Source organism: Cucurbita pepo, chromosome LG15 (assembly GCF_002806865.2).
Source record: "Cucurbita pepo subsp. pepo cultivar mu-cu-16 chromosome LG15, ASM280686v2, whole genome shotgun sequence".
In the NCBI taxonomy this organism is placed as follows: Eukaryota; Viridiplantae; Streptophyta; class Magnoliopsida; order Cucurbitales; family Cucurbitaceae; genus Cucurbita; species Cucurbita pepo.
In genome coordinates this window covers 8,084,768-8,105,923 of record NC_036652.1, presented here as the reverse complement: position 1 = coordinate 8,105,923, position 21,156 = coordinate 8,084,768, and the positions used below count along the sequence as shown (strand labels likewise).

At 36.4% G+C, this 21,156-nt stretch overlaps 5 protein-coding genes and 1 non-coding gene across 6 annotated transcripts; 2 read left to right on the top strand and 4 right to left on the bottom strand.

The window, feature by feature from the left end:
• The first annotated feature begins 1,738 nt into the window (after window positions 1-1,738).
• On the top strand, window positions 1,739-4,472 carry LOC111811697 (O-acyltransferase WSD1-like). The gene is made up of 5 exons (XM_023698701.1): window positions 1,739-1,975; window positions 2,628-3,194; window positions 3,453-3,809; window positions 3,885-4,022; window positions 4,097-4,472. Exons 1-5 carry the CDS (start codon window positions 1,793-1,795, stop codon window positions 4,244-4,246), a joined length of 1,395 nt encoding a protein of 464 aa, XP_023554469.1. The 5' UTR covers window positions 1,739-1,792; the 3' UTR covers window positions 4,247-4,472.
• A 1,383-nt stretch (window positions 4,473-5,855) lies between these two features.
• Window positions 5,856-8,240, top strand: LOC111811783. The gene is made up of 3 exons (XM_023698810.1): window positions 5,856-5,986; window positions 7,392-7,748; window positions 7,832-8,240. Exons 1-3 carry the CDS (start codon window positions 5,858-5,860, stop codon window positions 8,120-8,122), a joined length of 777 nt encoding a protein of 258 aa, XP_023554578.1. The 5' UTR covers window positions 5,856-5,857; the 3' UTR covers window positions 8,123-8,240.
• A 192-nt stretch (window positions 8,241-8,432) lies between these two features.
• On the bottom strand, window positions 8,433-11,026 carry LOC111776457 (O-acyltransferase WSD1-like). The gene is made up of 4 exons (XM_023655893.1): window positions 10,844-11,026; window positions 9,410-9,994; window positions 8,995-9,336; window positions 8,433-8,579 (listed from the first exon to the last, which is right to left on the bottom strand). Exons 1-4 carry the CDS (start codon window positions 11,024-11,026, stop codon window positions 8,433-8,435), a joined length of 1,257 nt encoding a protein of 418 aa, XP_023511661.1.
• Window positions 11,027-11,747: 721 nt separating this feature from the next.
• Window positions 11,748-13,006, bottom strand: LOC111811767. Its single transcript, XM_023698793.1, has 3 exons — window positions 12,736-13,006; window positions 12,426-12,651; window positions 11,748-12,314 (listed from the first exon to the last, which is right to left on the bottom strand). The coding sequence occupies exons 1-3, from the start codon at window positions 12,964-12,966 to the stop codon at window positions 11,887-11,889; spliced, it is 885 nt and encodes a 294-aa protein (XP_023554561.1). The 5' UTR covers window positions 12,967-13,006; the 3' UTR covers window positions 11,748-11,886.
• Window positions 13,007-17,001: 3,995 nt separating this feature from the next.
• TRNAF-GAA lies at window positions 17,002-17,074 on the bottom strand. Its single transcript has one exon. It is a non-coding gene; the product is annotated as a tRNA-Phe (tRNA).
• Window positions 17,075-17,195: 121 nt separating this feature from the next.
• On the bottom strand, window positions 17,196-20,041 carry LOC111811665 (probable L-type lectin-domain containing receptor kinase VII.2). The gene has a single exon (XM_023698655.1). It carries the CDS (start codon window positions 19,365-19,367, stop codon window positions 17,328-17,330), a length of 2,040 nt encoding a protein of 679 aa, XP_023554423.1. The 5' UTR covers window positions 19,368-20,041; the 3' UTR covers window positions 17,196-17,327.
• Window positions 20,042-21,156: the final 1,115 nt, after the last annotated feature.

Genomic DNA, 21,156 nt, shown 5'->3' with positions numbered 1-21,156 from the left:
GGTGAAATCTAGTTTGAACAATATCATAATTATGGAGATATTTGGAGTCATGTTTATAATATAGATCGAGTAATAAATTCTTAGATCGAGTAATAAATTCTGAGGCTGAAGCTGGGTTGAAAATGAGCGCTGGATTGAAAATCGTATTCATAAATATAAGAGATAGGTAGCAGTTATTCTTTAACCAAAACTGAAGTTAATAATATCCTTAAATCTATTTTCCAAAAGAAAAAGAAACCTTAAATCTATTTTCCAAAAGAAAAAGAAAATAATATTTTTAGTTATTAGATACAAAATTAATTCTAGTAGGTATGAAATTAAATCCGGTAGGTAGGATAGATCTAACTATTTATGAGAGTCAAAATCAATTGAAAATAAATCAAAACACTCTAGCACGTTTATGTTTATCATTAGTACATATGGTCTGTTTTGGTCTGTTTTGGCCTGTTACATATTGCTATCAATCTCATGATTTGAAAAGGCGTCTATTGTGAAAAAAATCTATCCCTACTCTGACTAGTGTCTGGCACTGTCCGATGATTGCTCTTATACCATTTGTAATAGTTCAAGCGCAGTTAGTCTCACGGTTTTAAAACGCGTTTACTATGAAAAGAGTTTAGTCATACTCCGACTAGTGTCTTGCATCGTCTGGTGATTGCTTTGATACCAATTGTAACCGTCTAAGCTCATGAGCTTCATGGTTTTAAAGCTCGTCTACTATGGAAATTCATGGTTTTAAAGCTCGTCTACTATGGAAAGGGTCCAGCCCTACTTTGATCAGTGTCTCACACTGTTCGATGGTTGCTTTGATACCAGTTGTAATAGTCCAAGCTTAATCAACCTCACGATTTTAATACACGTTTACTATGGAAAAGGTTTAGCCCTACTCCGACTAGTACCATCCAGTGATTGCTCTAATACCATTTGTAACAGACCAATCTCCTAAATCTCACGATTTTAAAACGCGTCTACTATGGAAAAGGTTTAACCCTACTTCGACTAGTGTCTTATACCGTTCAGTAACTGTTTTGATACCATTTGTAACAGTCCAAGTTCCTCAATCTCACGGTTTTAAAACGTGTCTACTATGAAAAGAGTTTAGCCCTAATCTGATCAATGTTTCACCCCGTCCAATGATTGCTCTTATGCTATCTGTAACAATCGAAGCCCAATTAACCTCACAGTTTTAAAACTAGTTTACTAGAGAGAGATGTTCACACTTTATAAAGAATATTTAGTTTTCTCTCTCATCCAAGCCACATCGGATACAATTGTAAGTGAAATTTTATTTGTTTGTTTTTAGCGGAGACATACTCTTAAATTTTTAACCTAAATTTCAAAATTTTCAAACTCTTAAGTTTTTAACCTAAATTTCAAAATTTTCAAACTCTTAAATTCTTGACCACAACTTCAAAAGTTTCTTAACCTCTTAGCTGCAAAATGCAATAAATGCCTTTATTGTGAATGTGAAAGGTACTTGTTGTTCCCTCTTAATTATTAAAAAAAAAAACCTAAAGGATTAGCTTTATCGCTAAGAGAATATAATCTATTTTTCTTAGTCTAATCTATTCTTGAGTAGCGTTGGAATAATAATGTATAGTACATTCAATAAGACATAGATGAACAGTTTAGATATCTATTAATATGATCAGTAAATTCTATTAAATTCAAGAGAACGGTAATTTTTATTAGAGTGAGATTTACCGTACTCCATTGAAGATATATATATATATAGATAGTATTATTGAAGTTTGGTTGGGTAAAGAAAGAGTTGAAATCTAGAGCATTGGCGATGGAGATGAAAGAAGATGAGTTGGTTCAGCCAGTTAGCCCTACAGCGCAGCACATGAACAGCTCAGTACAATCCATTTCTCTTATTGTTGTTTTGGAACTCGAAATGGCCATTGATGAACTACAATTTATGTCGTTTGCAAAGCATTTCATCCATCTCAACCCGCTCTTTACTTCTATTATGGTACTCTCTTTAATCTCTACTATCATACTATGCTTAAACTTAGGTTTATCGTACTCTCGATTCAATATTGTGTTAAACTATAAGTTTAGTCTCGATTTTATTTTTAAAGTCGACATGTTTGAAAATAATTTTAAAATAAACAAAACCACTTTTTTAATGATTATGTTTTAGTATCATGGTCTATTAGACATAAGAAATTTGTGAGACATTTTTCGAAATTCAATGACTTATATTACATATAATTTAAACGTTTAAGAGAGTTTATGTGAGATCTCATGTCGGTTGGAGAAGGGAACGAAACATTTCTTATAAAGATGTGAAAACCTTTCCCTGATAAACGTATTTTAAAACCGTGAGGCTGACAGCGATATGTAATGAGCCAAAATGGAAAATAGCTAGTGATGAGCTTGAGTTATTACAAATAGTATCAGAGTCAAATACCAAGGGGTGTGTTAGTGAGGACGTTGGTCTCCAAGAGGTGGATTGTGAGATCTCACATTGATTAGAGAGGGGAATAAAACATTCCTTATAAGGGTGTGGAAACCTCTGTCTCGCTGACGTGGATACGTAATGGGCCAAAGTGGACAATATCCACGCTAGGCGTGAGTGTTACAATTTATTAGATAAATTTTGAAGTTGAGGCATCGAACAGGTGAATGATACAAATGGAGAGAGAAAATGGAAGAAAGTTGAAGTGAATATTGAAGAGCATATTATTGTGCATACTCCACCCTCCAACTTGTCACTTCAACTCTTCGATGCTTATTTCAATGAATATATGACCAATTACGCTTTACAAGAGTTGTCTCAAAATAAACCGTTGTGGGAAATTCATATCATCAACTGTCCGACCAGTAATGCAGTTGGAAACCTAGTTTTCAAGATTCACCATTCACTTGGCGATGGCTATTCTTTGATGGGTGTTCTTATTTCCAGCATGACAAGAGCACATGATCCTTCTCTTCCTTTAACTTTTCCTTCAAGGAAAGTTAAGTTGGAGCAATCAGGGCACATTCTAGGTCGTGTGTATCAGTTTTTGTTGTCATCTATGAATACTATGTTGGATTTTGGTTGGAACATAATGAAAAGCAGTGTTCTTGAAGACCACTTGACACCCATTAGATCTGGTCGTGATGATGTGGAGTTTAGGACATTTGCAATACGGACAATCACATTCTCTCTTCCTCAAATCAAACAAATCAAAACCAAACTTGGAGTGGTATGATTTCCTTTCTACTCACTATTGTCTGCTCTGGCCCGTTACGTATCATCGTCAGCCTCATACTACTAGCAAATCCCACATCTGTTGAAGAGGAGAACCGAAACATTCTTTATAAGGGTATGAAAATCTCATGTTTTTAAAACCCTGAAGCTGACCACGATACATAACAGGTCAAAACAAACAATATCTATTATCAGTGAACTTGGATTGTTATAATATATTTCTAATTCTTCTAACGAAATGATGATATAATAGACGATCAACGATGTGATTACGGGAATGATCTTCTTAGGACTTCGATTATATATGCAAGAAACTCGTCCCGACTCAACCAACTCAAACTCGACAGCATTGGTTTTGATCAACACAAGGATGGTTGAAAATTACAAGTCTGTGCAAGACATGTTGAAGCCCAATAACTCAAATGCTCCATGGGGGAATCGATTTGGGTTCTTGCATATAGACATTCCCAAAGCCACTGAGTATGAGCTTTCAAACCCACTCCAATTCATCAAAGCCGCACAAAAAATGATCAAGAGAAAGAGATATTCTTCAGCTGTTTACCTTGTTGGCAAGCTAATGGAGATGATACACAAGCTGAGAGGCCCAGAGGTATGTCCACAAATACTCCTAAAAACTAACACTTTTTTGTTTTACAAGTACAAACGTGTATGAAATTTTTGATAGGTAGCAGCCAAATTTATGTACAAGACGTTTAGAAATACAAGCTTAGCGATATCAAACATGATCGGGCCAAGGGAGAAAATGGCTGTGTGTGGTCATCCGGTAAAAGGAGTTTACTTTACCGTGGTTGGTGTAGCTCAGGTAATTTAGGAATGTCAAATAGGCAAGAGTTTGATATGTTGTTATATAAGAATTTAATGATTTGTTATTTGCAGAGTTTGGTGATAACAATGATAAGTTATATGGATGATTTGAGAATTACGTTTCGGAGTGAGAAAGAATTTATAGATGACGAGAAACTCACCTCCTGCATGAACAAGGCTTTCGAGAACATATATAAGGCTTTCATGGAGGTTTCCATTTAGACATTATCTACTAAAGCTATGCATCTTTTTTTTCTCGTAGTAATATGGTTGAGGGGTAATCCCATGTTGGCTACTCAAGGAGAAGGTCATAAGTTTATAAATAATGAATACTATCTTTATTAGTTTAGAATGAGATTGTACCAGGAGAACCTATGTTTAAAGTAAACAATATCATAATTATGTTTATGTTGAATCGCTTTGATTAGTATGACATATTTTGTTTGAGGGAAGTTTGTTCTTTGACAAGAAAAATGGTTCAGGCAGTGGCGGTTAAAAGAGCTTATGTGATTGCACGAATGTGTTTCATTCAGTGTCTGAAGAGTCGTCACTTGAAATCACAGCTATCAAAAACATCATTAGAGTTCGGAAGTGTTTGAAGGGAATCTTGTCTCTGTTCATACAAAAAATAAATGAAAAAATTTGTAAGGATGGAAAATGAAATAGAATGTGAGACGAGGAAGGCTTCACCGTCTCTACATCTTTAGGTCTGGGTCCTTGACAAAATTCCTACCGAGTGTCACCTCCAACCAAACTCTACGGGTTTTTAACCTCCAACTAAATTAACTAACAAAATCTAGCAAAGAAACAAGAGGCATAAAAGTGGACAGCAAAATTAGGCAACAAAAGATTTTTTAAAAATGGATTAATTAATACCAATTAATACCAATTACCAACCACGCTAATCAAATTCTCCCATTTTATTAGACGTTCTTAATTATTAACTTCTATTTTCTTGCTTCAATTTTATAATTAAAAAAATTATTTATGCAATAACTTAATTACCTCATCAAGTAGACCCAGAATTTTTCTACAGAGTTTGGTAAGACATTAATAAAAGACTTGTATGAGTTGAGACAAGAATTATTTACCCCTACTATTGTTATTATACAAGTCATCACATAATATAATTTACATTTTAAAAAATATATATTTCATTTCAATTATAAAAGAAAGTCTTGTGTTTTTTAAAGATATTAAAAATAAAAATCAAGTAAATTTGAAGATTTGAATTCATAAGCTTGATCCATGCAAAAATAAATAGAAAATTTTGCACGATGAAAATTGCAATATGAGATTGTCATCAGCTAGTTAGCCCCACAACACAGTGCATTAACGCATCTACTATGAAGGAGAGGGTCTAGCCCTACTCCGATTAGAGTCTCGCCCGGTCCGGTGATTGCTTTGATACCATTTGCAACAGGCCAAGTCTAACCAGCCTCACAATTTTAAAACTATCTACCAGTAAGAGATTTACACACCTTATAAGAAATGTTTCGTTTCACTCTCCAACCACAAGATCTCACAAGATGAAACGAATACATATCAATTTTAGTTTAATCCAATTTTTTTGTACTGTGATTTCTCTTACACTTCCATTTTCGGGATCGGTTGGAACAGCTAGGTTAATAATACATTCAATAAGACATAGAAGAGTAGTTGTGATACCCATTAATATGATTAATAAACCCCATTTATTTAAAGGGATTGGTGGTTTTTACAATATATATATTGAAATTTGGTTGGGTAAAAAAAGAGTTGAAATCTAGAGAATTGGCGATGGAGATGAAGGAAGATGAGTTGCTTGAGCCAGTTAGCCCTATTGCCCAGCACATGAACAGCTCAGTACTATCCGTTTCTATTATTGCTGTTTTGGAATTTGAAATCGCCATTGATGAACTCAAATTTATGTCCTTCCCTAACCATCTCATCCGTCTCAACCCGCTCTTTACTTCGATTATGGTACACTCTCAACCTCTTTACTTCAACTATCCTAACATACGACTCTCGACCCGATATTGTGTTAAATTATAAGCTTAGTTTCTCGATTTTGCTTTGAAAATTAACGTGTTTTGAAAACAGGTGAATGACGTAAATGGGGAGAGAAAATGGAAGAAAGTTGAAGTGAAGATTGAAGAGCATATTATTGTGCATACTCCACCCTCCAACTTGTCACTTCAACTCTTCGATGCTTATTTCAATGAATATATGACCAATTACGCTCTACAAGAGTTGTCTCAAAATAAACCGTTGTGGGAAATTCATATCATCAACTGTCCGACCAGTAATGCAGTTGGAAATCTAATTTTCAAGATTCACCATTCACTTGGCGATGGCTATTCTTTGATGGGTGTTCTTATTTCCAGCATGACAAGAGCACATAATCCTTCTCTTCCCTTGACCTTTCCTTCAAGGACAATTAAGGCAGAGCAATCAGGGCACATTCTAGGTTGCGTGTCGCAGTTTTTGTTGTCATCTATGAATACTGTGTTGGATTTTTGTGGGAACATGATGAAAAGCAGTGTTCTTGAAGACCACTTGACACCCATTAGATCTGGTCGTGATGATGTGGAGTTTAGGACATTTGCAATACGAACAATCACATTCTCTCTTCATCATATCAAGCAAATCAAAGCCAAACTCCGAGTGGTATGATTTCCACGGTTTTAGTCCATTTCTAATAGATATTTTTTATTTTGGCCCGTTATGGATTGTCGTCAGCCTCACGATTTTAAAACGCATCTACTACTAGATTCTACATCGGTTGGAGAGGGGAACAAAATATTCATTATAATGATGTGAAAACCTCTCCCTAGTAGATATGTTTTAAAACCATGGGTGTAACAGCTCAAGCCCACTGTTAACAGGTATTGTTCTTTTTTGGCTTTTCCTCAAAGTTTTTAATACCCGTCTATTAGGGAGAAGTTTTCATACCCTTATAAAGAATGATTCGTTCATTCTCCCTAACTAATGTGCGATCTCACAATCCACCTCCTTCGAAGCCCAGTATCCTTGCTGGCACACCACCTCGTGTCCACCCCCTCAGAGCTCAGCCTCCTTGCTGGCACATCGCCAGTGTTGACTCTGATATCATTTGTAACGGTCCAAGCCAACCACTAGCAGATATTGTCATTTTTTGGGTTTTCCCTCTCGGGCTTTCCTTTTAAAACATTCTAAAGAATATTTTATTCTCCTCTCCAACCGATGTGGGATCTCACATTGAGATTGATGACGACACATAACGGGTCAAAGCAGACAATATCTATGAGTTGTGGGCTTGAGCTGTTACAATATATTTCTCTACATTTCAACTCATATAAACGATTTATCATATTCTAATTCTTCTAACGAACTAATGGTATAGTAGACGATCAACGATGTGATTACGGGAATGATCTTCTTAGGACTTCGATTATATATGCAAGAGACTCGTCCCGACTCAACCAACTCAAACTCGACAGCATTGGTTTTGATCAACACAAGGATGGTTGAAAATTACAAGTCTGTGCAAGACATGTTGAAGCCCAATAACTCAAATGCTCCATGGGGGAATCGATTTGCGTTCTTGCATATAGACATTCCCAAAGCCACTGAGTATGAGCTTTCAAACCCACTCCAATTCATCAAAGCCGCACAAAAAATGATTAAGAGAAAGAGATATTCTTCAGCTGTTTTCCTTGTTGGCAAGCTAATGGAGATGATACACAAGCTGAGGGGCCCAGAGGTATGTCCACAAATACTCCTAAAAACTAACCCTTTTTTCTTTTTACAAGTACTAACCATGCACGTGTATGCAATTTTTGATAGGTAGCAGCCAAATTTATGTACAAGACGGCGCAAAATACAAGCTTAAGCATATCTAACATGATGGGGCCAAGGGAGAAAATGGCTATGTGTGGTCACCCAGTAAAAGGAGTCTACTTTACCGTCGTTGGTATACCTCAGAGTTTGATGATAACAGTGATAAGCTACATGGAACAATTGAGAATTACCCTTCTGAGCGAGAAAGAATTTATAGATGAGGAGAAACTCACGTCTTGCATGGAGAAGGCTTTCGAGAACATACATGAGGCTTCCATGGAGCTTTTTCTTAATTAATAGGGTTTTGAGTTTTCCTTAACGCTATCATGATTGTGTGTATGTCATAACACCCGGTGATTTGAAAAGTATGACCATAACACTGAATATATCTGTTTTATGAGACTTTTTCAGACAGGAATAGAACGGTCGAATTAACTTATTTGAAGTATGAAACATGACAAGACAAACTCAAACCAACATAAATGTATATATAAAAGAAAGACATAGTTGTATCTTGTTTGATAGATCGTTAATACTAATAGCGCACCGCGTAGGGTTTAGGGTTTATGCTTATGAAAACTAAAATTTGGAAAAGTTTAAAATCACTTTAATTTTTTAAACGAGCTTCGATCAGCATCCTTTGGAAGGCATCTTCAACGCATGCTTTCAACTTGTGTAGATCTATGAAGCACTTCTCACCTCCAAACACAATCCTCAAGTCTCCCATGTAACTCACAATTGTTACAATTAGACTCTACAATTCAAATTAGAAACGTTAATCTCAATATTTATGAGTAATAATTATATTTAAACCTTTAAACATTATGGGATTCCTCGCAACCAATATGGAACATCACAATCCACCCCCTTCGGAGCCCAGCGTCCTCGCTAGCACTCTTTCCTTCCTCCAACCGATGTGGAACCGCCTCGTGTCTTTACTGGCACACCGCCTCGTGTCTACCCCCTTCGGGGAACAACGAGAAGGCTGGCACATCGTCCGAAACTTGGCTCTAATACTATTTGTAACGACCCAGATCCACCGCTAGCAAATATTGTCCTCTTTAGACTTTTCCTCAAAGCACGCATCTGCTAAGGGAAGGTTTCCACACTCTTATTATAAATGGTGGTTTGTTCTCCTTCCCAACCAATGTGGGACATCACAGTTTAACCTTTTTAAAGCGTTTCAAAACTAGACAATAGACGATACCTGAGAGAGGGCTTCTTTGCAACATGATGTTCTTTTTGGCTTCCTTCACAAACTCCAAAGGGGCAGTTGAAAGAGTAGAATCCATGAGTTTAGGGATTGGCATTGGCAAAAAGGCGATTCTATTTCCCCACGGTGCGTCCGTGTCGGTTTCGACCATCTCTTGAACCGATTTGTAAGCCTTAGCCTTTCTCGTGTTGAGTAGAATCAATGCACTTGAATTTGCCTCCCTTGAATCGGGGCTATGTTCTTGCATGTATAGTCGAATTCCCAAGAATATGATTCCCGTGATCACATCATTAACGCTCTGTTAATATATGGTAGAGGTTTAAGAAAGTTTAAGAACGAAACATATAATTTATAATATGAAAGATATATACCGCGTTAAGCTTAGTCTTGATTTGTTTGATTTGATCGAGGGAAAAAGTCATGGTGGATATGGCAATTGGCTTAACGAGTTGCATGGAATCTCCTTCTCGTTTGATGGGCGTTGGATCATCTTCAGTAAAAGTGTTCGCGATACTATATCCAAAGTTCGAGATGAAGTTGCAAAGAGATAAGAAAAGACGAGCTGGGAAATGGCTAAGACGACCAAAATCGTGTGCATATTCGAGTTGTTTTGAGCGTTTTCGAGACGGGAAAGTGAGAGGAAGAGAAGGATCATCGGCTCTCTTAAGGAAACTTAAAAGGGTGTTCATAAGACAAAAGCCATCGGCTATAGAGTGATGAACCTTGAAAATTAGAGTGCATGGTGCATGGCTTGTAGGGTAGTTGAAAACGTGAATTTCCCACAAAGGAATGCTTTGATTAAAGGGTTTGGTGGCTGTGTTTGTAGCATATTCATCAAAGTAAGCATCATATTCATATGGTGAGAGATCCACCGGAAATTTTGGTGTATAAATGTGGTCTTCTAAGTTAACCTCAACCATCTTCCATTTTCTCTCCCCGAACCACTTTTCCTTCACCTGCACGTCAATTCTGATCGTAAAAATGAAGTTGATAGGTTATCGTAAATTTAATTTTTAATCAACATCAATAGATATATTATCCTCTCTCAGCTTTCTATTTCAGGATTCCCGTGAGAGTTTTTAAAACTCATTTGTTAGGGAAGAGGTTTTTACACCCTTATAAAGAATGTTTCGTTCTCCTCCCCAACCGATGTGGGATCTCACAATCCACCTCCCTTCAAAGTCAGCGTCCTCGCTGGCAATCATTCCCTTCTCCAATCGGTGGGACCCCCCAATCCACCTCCCTTAGATGTCCAGTGTCCTTGCTGGCACACTGCCTAGTGTCTACTCCCTTCAGGGCTAAGCCTACTCATTCGCACATGAGTTTATAAGTGAGGAATACTATCTCCATTGAGATAAGGCCTTTTGGGGAAGCCCAAAGCAAATCAATGAGAGCTTATACTCAAAGTGAACAAGATCATAGGAGAGTTGTGATTCCTAACATGGTATCAGAGTCATGACCCTAAACTTAGCCATGAAATAGAATTCTCAAATATCGAACAAAGAGTTGTGAGCTTCGAAGGTGTAGTCAAAAGTGACTAAAGTGTCGAACAAAGGGTGTACTTTGATCGAGGGCTCCAAAAAGAGGAGTCGAATTCGAGAGCTCCATAAGTCTTAGGGGAGGTTTGTAGTGTACTTTGTTCGAGGGGAAACCTTTTGGTAAGCTCAAAGTGGACAATATCATGTCATTGTGGAGAGTCGTGATTTCTAACACACATAATATGCAACAAACATATCATAAAACTAAAGGATGAATTGCGATAAAATTTAATAATATTATTAGTGGAAGAAGAGAGAAAGAGGAACCATGATGGAACTGAAACGTGGGTTAGCAGGGATGAGAACATGAGTGCCAATGGACACAGCGTGGGAGGCAGAAATTGGAGCTTCGAGTTCAATGAAACCCAGAACAGAAACACACATTGCAGAGGTGTTGAAGTATTGGCTCAAGGGGCTCATGGGAGCTGCTGAATCTTCCAAAATCTCCATTGATTTAAAGAACAAAACAAACAAAACCTTGATTTGTAATAACAATCAACGGAATTGCTTCCCCTTTTATGGTTTAAAATTCAACTCAAGTTTGGCAGCCGCTCGTGGGCTCCAAGAACACTCCAAAATTAACCTGTTTTTCATGCAGACATGATGATGAAATTGATTTGATTAAACTTAAACATGTTTTTCATCCAGAAATGATGAAATTGATTTGATTAAAATTAACATGTTTTTTTTGTGGAGACGTGTGTGACATTGATTTGATTTTACGTTTGAAGTCAACACATACGTACGTGAGTATTAACTCTTATATCTTACAATCCTCTTGTTTGTTTAGAATCTGTAGTTGCAAAGACTGAACGTATTCTCGAGTTTAAAGTAAACTGTACGTGTGTGCGTATTGTAATACTGAATGGTATTTTTAAGAGAACTGTTTTAACTCATAAGAGCATTCCACCACTTTAACTGATATGGATCCAGAGGCAGTTTCCTTGTCGTGAAAAATATTTGAATTTAAACTCAAAATAATAATAATAATAAATAAAGTAAATATAATATAATTTTTTTTAGAGGTATAGTGGTAAGAAGATATTATATATAGCAAATTTATATTTTTAATTGCATTGTATTTAATTTGCTAAAAAGAAGATTATATTAGAAATAGAATTGTGCAACAACTTCAATTGATTACCAAAATGGACTGTAAAGAGGATAAAAATGAATTAAAATCGGAAGTATATTATTTATATAAATTTTAAACCTACCAAATTCATAACAACTCTGGGCATTAAAAGAGAGCATAATCAATTTGATTTATGAACACATTCTAACAAAACCTAACCCCCAAAAATTCAGTCTCAAACAACTTCAACTGCGCTGCAATGCAGGCCAGCCAAATTGTCTAGCAGATCGAATGTTAGCATCGACGCCTTCGACTTTGCCGGCCGGTCCGAGAAATTCACCGGCAGATCCGCCGACGTCTCCGCCGCCCTCTCCCTCCTCCCTAGCCACTTCGATTGCATGTATTTCTGTTTCCTCCATGGAGCCAGATGCATCTTCTTCTCCTTAGTGCACCTCTTCGCCGCCGCGCATAGGATCTTAATCAGAGACCATAATCGCTCTGATTTCCCGACGAATACCTCCGGTAATCGCCTGATTAATTTGTTGTATTCTTCACTCGCTCTCGCCATCTCGAACTCTGCCCTAAAATTGAGCTCGATCACCACGCGAATTTCGCCTCTTCTCGAACTCGAATTGTCCACAACTTCCAAATACGAATGTTCGCCTGAAAATTAGGGATTCTTCCAATTAGATTCCTAATTCGATTCCATTTTTTGGTTGATTTTCAGTTCTGTTGATCGGTTAGGTCAATCATCAATTTGTTGTTTCTGTTTACCTGATGGAATGTCAGATGCGCTTTTCCATTTCGATTTGCACACCGCGCAATTGAAACTGGCGATTCGCATCCGATTACAGATCTCTCTCTGCCAACAACTCCGGCAGCCTCCTGCCGGCGACGTCCCGCACTTACATATCGTCGACTCTATGTTCATTTCCCTCAGAATCTCCGCCGTCGCTCGGCGGATTCTCGACTCAATCGAACTCGTTCTCCGTAACGTCGCCTGAAAAATCAAACTCAACAATCAATTTACAGAAATCGCTCCTCTGTTTACGACCTAATTAAAATCATAATTACTGGATCGTACCTGAAGAAGTTCATCTTGAGAGATCCAAAACGCCCTACTCTCTTCCAAATCGCAGGAGTTTCCATCCTCTTCGTCGTCAGGGTAACCATTCCGGTCACCAGATGTACAGTAATTTCCCGACGACATCTCACCTTCCTCTAGAAACCTAAAAAATACATCGGAAAAGCTCGCCGTTCCACACAACAAGTCATCCTCACCGGTATTCCGTACATTTACCGGGATCTTCACCATGGCTCAAAGCAGATGTTGAAGTAGAAACTTGATTCACGTGTTTTTGGAATTCGAATGAAATTCCCGATAGGAAAATTGAAATTGTTTATAGCAAAATTTTCGGGTCGGGTTGACCCATACTAGCTGATAAACGAGCCGCCGCGTCAAAGATAATGCCGGGTCCACTGCATTGTGGATTAGACAGCTAATTCCACGTCAGCTGAACTAATTGCCATGCTGCAATATTATTACAAAATAGTTCGGATAACTCTCGAATATCCTTTTTTTTTTTTTTTTTTTTAATTAGTCAAAAAAACAAACCAATTCTAATTAGCTAAACCTTTTTTTCTTTTATTTTTTGTCTTCATCTTATCCAAAAGTTACACTTTATCTGATAATAGAATGATGCATAAAAGAATTGGAAAATGGAAACTATTTCAAAAAGATTTGTGTGAATCACGATTGAAACGTGGCGACATTCAGCAATCTGGCCCAGTTATCAACGACAGGTGGCAGTATAGGCGACACGTGGATTTGTGTGTAAGCATTGATGTGTGAGCTTTATCCAAACTCAGCGTGGTTGTCCAAACAGAACACTCATTGGTTTTTGGAAAGAAATTTCTACGCCAACCAGAGGATAATTCACCCAATTGTTGTTTATTTTAATAAATTAATTATAATATTTTACAATATGTGCACTTATCAGCCTGATTTCAAAGCATATTAATATGAGACAGATGTTTGATAATCAAATATTAGATAGAAAAATAAAATAACAATTACATAGTTCAAAAACTTGATTATTTAAAAATAGTAAGTTATTTTCATAAAATTAGATTATTGGATATAACTTTGTATTATACAATTATTTATACAATTTTATTTAATTTCATAATTTTTTATTATTTATTATCCACCTATTCTTATAAATAATTTGTACGTCAGCAAACATTTACTAGTTAAATAATTAAATTGAATTTAAAAAATGTCTCAATCTTTTCCCAACTATTTAGGTGATAGTTATGCATCAATTTAGAGACTAAAACAGATATTTTACAAACATTAATGACCACAATAATTTAAAAATTCATATGAGAACAAACTTTAAAATTTAGAGATAAAATTGAATTTTAAATTTTAAATATTATAAACTTATTACTGATACAATATTTGTCCATAAAATGTGTGAATAGATCTGAAAATATTATTACTCAAACAAACAAATGAGAAATAGAGATGGGATACAAACTACCCACTAATACCTTCAAATAAAGAAAATATAAACTAATTCAATGTTGAAAATAAAATAAAATATACTACTAATCAAATCATAAAGAGAAAAAACATGTACTTTTTAACATATAATAAGGTTATGGGTAATGTTGAGGGGTAATATTGTCATTTCCGGTACTACATTATTGTTTTTGTCTTTTTGCCACCGTTCTCCTTGTCCCAAGGGAACCAATCACGTAAAACACTAAATCCATTTTATTTTTATTTTTTTAAAATTTTTCATCCTTTTCTCATAGGCTGACGTGGCCGTCAACAAAACCTTCGACCTGGTGGGAAGCCACTGCGCTACAAGACAATTATTCCCCGACATATTATTCTATAAATTAAATTTCAATAAACTCCAATTTTCATAAGATTTTGACTCTTAGAATTTGTGTCAAATTAATTCATAATTTCAAAATTAAATTCCAATATTAAGAAATAATCGATTAAAAAAAACATAAACAAAATAAATACAGTCTCAATAGATCATCCACACGCTAGATATACCTCTTATGTATGTCTTTCTCAAGGCGGGAACAAAATTACAGGAGAAAACCCACCCGACCTGCTTCCTGACTATTAAAAGCTCAAAGAAATTCTTTTATTTAAGAGAGAATGGAATTCGTTTTATTCTTAGTTTGGTTCGAGCTTCATTCGATCTTATTTATAGTTAGGAAGGGGGAAAGAGTCTATGGATATTAATGAACCATCATTGATGGGCGGCGTACATTATGCACGATCAATTCAGCTCACTGAATTTTACCATGCCCATCATAAGATAAATGGTAATTGTTTGGGATGAGAATGTAGTAAATTGGTAAAAGAAATAATGTTAATAAAAGGGTAAAAAAAGAAAGTTGAAGTGTTTTCCTTATAAAATTTAATGTGATATACACTTCCAAACAGGTAAAATTGGGGCAAAAAAGGAAAGAGATAATATATATATATATATATATATATATATATAAGTAAAAAGTCAACGATTTTAAAATTTCTTCCTAATTTGCTCGCTCTTCAATAGAAAGTTAATAAATTTTAAAATTTTTAAAAAATTACCAAAATTTTATAATTACGCTATAAATCTTAATTTTAAGATTTTTTTTTATTTTTTTTTATTTTTTTATAAAGAATTGAAATTTGAATTCAAAGTAGGAGTACGAAAAAGTATTCAATTATGAAATAAAATATTATAGCATAGTATTAAACAAATGAAAAACGTTTTTTTGTATGGCTATCGAACACAATTAAAAATTGATAATATGAAGCTGATTAATAATTAACATTTGAATCATTCATGCTATAATTAGATTATTATTATTTAGCATATAATATAATAAATTATTAGTTATAACAACCGACATACATATCTCCTATCCATTTCTTTTTCAACAACTCTTTGCATTCATATTGAAAAAGACCGATGGAAAAGCATCAGACACGTGTTTGAGACCTAGCTCGAAGCACATTGGTAAGTACCAAGTGTGGCCTAAATTCGAGCTTGATATAAATTTTTGAAAGAAAGGGGAAAGTATAAATTATTTTTATTAATTTGAATAATTAATAATTTAAAAAATATTATCAAAATTATACCAAATTAATATAATTATGATATAGACATGAGTCATGCTCCTATTTAAATTGCGGGAAAATCTTAATCCATTTCGATGTGGGTCTCATAAAATAATGATAGTAGGCCTACAAATTAGTGAAAGCATGTGGGATTTGGGGATATGGGATAAGCTTGAATCACTTTGGAGCAAATATAACTTTATATAAAAGTATTGGCTAAATCAATACAAAATAATGCCCTTTCACGTTTTCAATCTTTTGCTCTTTTTCTTTCATATTTTATCTCAATATCTCAAAGCCCTAATCACAATTATCATTTATTTTTAAATTAATCAACTTATTGCAACCCTAACGGAATTACGAGTTAATTATGATTAAGACCCTAACGGAATTACGAGTTAATTATGATTAAGCGAGGAATCTTCTATAATTAAGGGCCCTCATATGTATTTTTTTTTATAGGATTCATATTCATTTAAAAACATTTAATTAAATTGATCATATACTTACAAGTTTCGAAATTAATATCAAATTTTATTTTACGATTTCAAGACTACAATTTAGGTTTGGCCTTTTCTTCAATGAGATGAGCTCATTGCATTTAATTCGATCGCTATCATTCAACTCAAATAAGTCAAATCCCTTCGATCGGTTCATTTGGGTGGTCGTCCCACCCTTATCCAGATTATCACGTCGGTACAGGCCCATAAGCTCCATGCAGTAGAAACATTTCTATAAAAAACATGGACCAGTTTTTAAATTTTTCATAGACCAATATAAGCTCGTAAACTCAATATAGTATGCCCATTTCCATACCAAAAAGAAACTGTAGGCCCACTTATATACAAAAATGGGCCTGTTTTTGCTTTTTATAGCCCAAAAAAGGCCATATAATAGGCCCATTTCTAAAAAAACAGTAGGCCCACTTATATCAAACATGGGCCAGCTTTAGGCCCATTTCTGTAAAAAAAACACTAGGCCCACTTATATCTTACATGGCCATCTTTTTTCTTTTTACAGCCGAATTTAGGCCCGTTAACTTGATAGAGTAGGCCCATCGGGCCAGTTAGTTTTTACTTTTCAGCCCAATATAGGCCTGTTAACTTGATATAGTAGGCCCATCGTTCCAGTTTTTGTTTTTCATGCCCAATACAGGCCCGTTAACTCGATGTAGGAGGCCCATTTCCATACAAGAAAAAAGAAATAATTTAATGCGGTGAGCGTGGATCGAACACGCGACCTTCAGATCTTCAGTCTGACGCTCTCCCAACTGAGCTATCCCCGCATTGTTGAAGTTTATTTCATACGTGCTTTATATATTCATTGTTTTGTCATATTTTTAATTCACAATTTTATTTCGTTGTTAAAAATTCTGATATCCAGTCCCTAATTAAAATCGTCGACTCTAGTATCATTATATATATATATGTATATATATTAGAAAATGTAACAATTAAGTAAAATAATAAGATGAATTAAAGACAGTATTTATACTGAATTTACAAAACCAACTTGCATCCAAACAATCAAAACTTCTACTAGCGGCCAATCCTTAAAATATCCGAATCAACGAGCGATGTTGAAGAGGAAGATGTTTTGATTTGTTCAAACGTTGGATGCTGCTGGCAATGGTTGCCTCCATAAATCTCAGACAGTGTTCTTGTTGATCTTAATCTGTTCAACAATCCATCATCTGAACCATTTCCATTTCCATTTCCCTCACACAAAATGTTCACAACTTGTTGCATTGTTGGCCTTGAACCAGCCTCAGGCTGCGCACACAATAACCCCAAACAAACCATTCTCTCCATTTCATCAATCTCATTCCCACCAACTTTCAATCTCTCATCAACTACAAATCCAACCTCATTCCTCTCCATTACCCAATCTATCAACCATGGCTTCCCCTCTTCTATTGCTCTCCTCCCACAAATCACCTCCAAAACCAACACCCCAAACCCGAAAACGTCTGCCTGTGCCGATACTCGACCTGTTCGAACCACCTCTGGTGCCATATACCCAACGGTTCCCATCACTTGAGTTGTGTCTGCCGTTTTCTCATGGGGTTGCATTCGAGCCAACCCAAAGTCTCCTAACTTTGCATTCATGTCCTTGTCGAGTAGCACGTTGTTGGGCTTTATATCTCTATGTAGAACCTTGTAATCCCAACCTTGGTGCAGATATAGCAGCCCAGTGGCTACATCTCTCAAAACCTTCATCCTTTCCCCCCAACTCAGCATTGCATTCTCATCACACTCGAATAGCTTCTTGTCTAGACTTCCATTTTCCATGTAATCATACATTAAGAATAAGCTTCCTTTCTCCTTCTTACACCATCCAATAAGCTTCACAAGATTTCTATGCTGTAATCTTCCCAGGCTTGAAATCTCAGCCACAAACTCCCTCATCCCACTCTCACCTTCAACACAGATTCTCTTCACAGCAACTTTTGATCTCCCTAAGGTCCCTTTATAGACCTTCCCGTTGCGCCCAAACCCAATCACATTGCCTTCTGAGAACCCCTCAGTTGCTTCATAAACATCTTCATAAGCAAACCGATGCGGCCAATATTCTAACTCCCACTCTTCAATTTCATCATCCTTTGGTTTCTTTTGTCCCCTTCTTTTGGTAATAACAACAACAACACTACATAGAATTACAAGTCCAGCACCACCCACAGTTATCCCCAATATGAAAGATATCGACTCGAAAATGGAGGCCAGCTTTTGAGGAGCAAAAGATGGCAAATTCGTTATCACTAAAGCATCAGCAATAGAAAAGTTAGTGGAACTAAAGCTCCAAGATAATATCTTATGGCTTTGAACTAATTGCCCTGTGGCTGCTGTAAATCCCACATACATCTTATCCAAAAGCAATCCAGAAAAATTAACAGACAGAGAAATCAATGGCTTTCTAGGTTTTTTCACTCCCACTTCAGCCATTGTAATATTAAGCAAAGAATCTAGACATTCAATCCAAACCTGATAAGTTTCTCCATTATTGATCTCCAGCTGCTTGAATTCTCCATCATCTGGTCCACTCCAAAACCCTGCTGCAGCGGAAACAGTGGACTGGAGAGAATTCAAATCCACGCCCACATGGTTATCATTGGTGTCATTGAACTCTTGATTTTGGAAAGTGTCGAACTCAACAGCGAAGACATGGTTATTGGGGTTGCCATTATTGGTGAAATTGAAAATCCCCAAATGCTGAGCCGAGCTGGTGCCGTTGATTCCAGTAGAGGGTGTGAAGAGGAAGGCAAATCCATGGCCCGGGAGAAGATTTGGCTGAGGGGTGACAGAAAAGATGAAAGAAGTTGCAAAGGAAAATGAAGAATTGGAGGAAAAGATGGGAATCTTAAAGGGGTAAAGGGCACGGCCGATGGAGAAAGGGGTATCTCTAGTGAGAATAAGAACAGAAGACTCAACTGTGGCGTTGCCGAAGAGCAAAGTATTAGTGGAAGTGAAATTGGTGTTGAAGACGAACTCTGTAGCCGAGACTGAGATGGGAATGGAGATTAGAATCGAAAATACAGCGCAGAAGAAACTGCGTGAAGAAGAAGAAGAAGAAGAAGACATGATCAAAAGAACTGTTTGGATCGGAAGCGGGAGAGAATTTTGAAGAGGATGAAACTGGGAAAAGCAAAGAATTGTTCATAAGCTACAGTAGAGGAATAAATGAGGGATTGACATGGATTCAACCAGAAGGATGAGCGAGTCAAAAAAAGAGGTCGTGAGATTATTGTCAAAGAAGGCATCCATTAATTATCTGTCCCCATGTTCATTTTCATGGGTAGGGCCATAGGGGCACCCATATGCCATTTGCATCTATTATGAGGAGATAAAACTAATTCTTGTTCGAGTATGATTAGGAACAATATCTTTGGAAACTCATCATTCATACATACAAAGTCAATTAAATGCAAACCCAAAAAGGAAATATTCTTGAAGTTCATGAACACATAGAGATTAGCAGAGAGAAGGTCAAAACAGAGCCTAAGCCAAACTGTTATTCCAGACAATCATTTGGCTTACCCATCATCTATGTCTTGGCATGTATAAATCCTTTGGATCTGCCCATTGAATCAATCCACAGGAAAGTTTTTCATTTTCTCTCACTGCCCTTAACACCGAAAGAGGAAGGAAACAAAGGAAAAACACAAAAGCAGAGAGCCCACAGAAAGCCCTGAAATCACAGACTAACAGATTTGAAAATCGAGCTGTTTTGGCAATGGCTGACAATAAGGAATAAGACCCAGAAACAACCCACCACAAGCAACATCCCAGTCGTACTCGCTGATCATGGGGTGATGAGCAAAAGAAGAACAGGGGTATATCTTTTTGTTCTGGTTTATGCCCTTCGTTTTGTCATCTTCGTGGAATTTACTTGCATATATACAGTCTTGATTCCCATCCTTAAGTGGGAACTTCTTCTTCTTCTTCATTTGGGTGGCCGGAGATTTATGTTAGACGAACACGCTTTCATGACTTTGCTTTGGGCTTACCCAAAAGGCCTCATGTCAATAGAGAGAGTATCCTTCTCTAAATTAGTTTTGTTTTGGGCTTCCCCAAAAGGCCTCCAGTCAATAGAGAGAATATTCTTTGTTTATAAACCCAGAATCATTCTCTAAATTAGCGGAGGTGAGATTTTTATCATCCAAATTTATGCTTTTCTGCTTCTTGATACACATCCCATGGGTTGATGGGTTTATATGAATTATTACTTTCTCTTCTGTTCTTTTGGAATTGAGCTCGTTTCTCCAGAAGGCTTCTTAATAAGAGATTTACAGTTCTATTTTTTTTTTTTTTGTAATGGTTGGAAGAAATACAGGGAATTTACTGGATTTTTTGAAGGGTGGTCTCAACTTGTTCTGATGTTCATCACTAAACTACTAACTGGATCCAAAAATATGGTGAAAATGAACGAACAAGGAGCATACCTGGCCTGACTGAGAAGTCAAAACAGTTCTTTCGTTTTGTAAAAAAGTGAAGTCCCCACGGCCTGTGGCAACACAACAAACAATTCAATTAAATGAAAACCCAGAAATGAAAAAAACGTTCCCTTAGTTGAAGAACATGGTGAAAAATGATTGAACAGTTCAGAGAGATCAGGAAACTGTTTGTCTTTGTAATGAAATGAAGGCCAGAAGGCTTACATCAAATTGGAGCAAAACAGCCAAGAGCAAAAGGCTTTTGCAATGAAAAAAGCTTGCAGAGGGGCACTAAGAGATCTTAGAAAAAGTAGAACGAGCCTTGAAGACATAACAGCTTAATATATCATTGCAGAATTCTTTCAAACACCTTGTCCGCAGTAAGTTTAGTTTCAATTTCAGCTCCTTACACAATGCTTCCCCCGGGAAAACGAGTT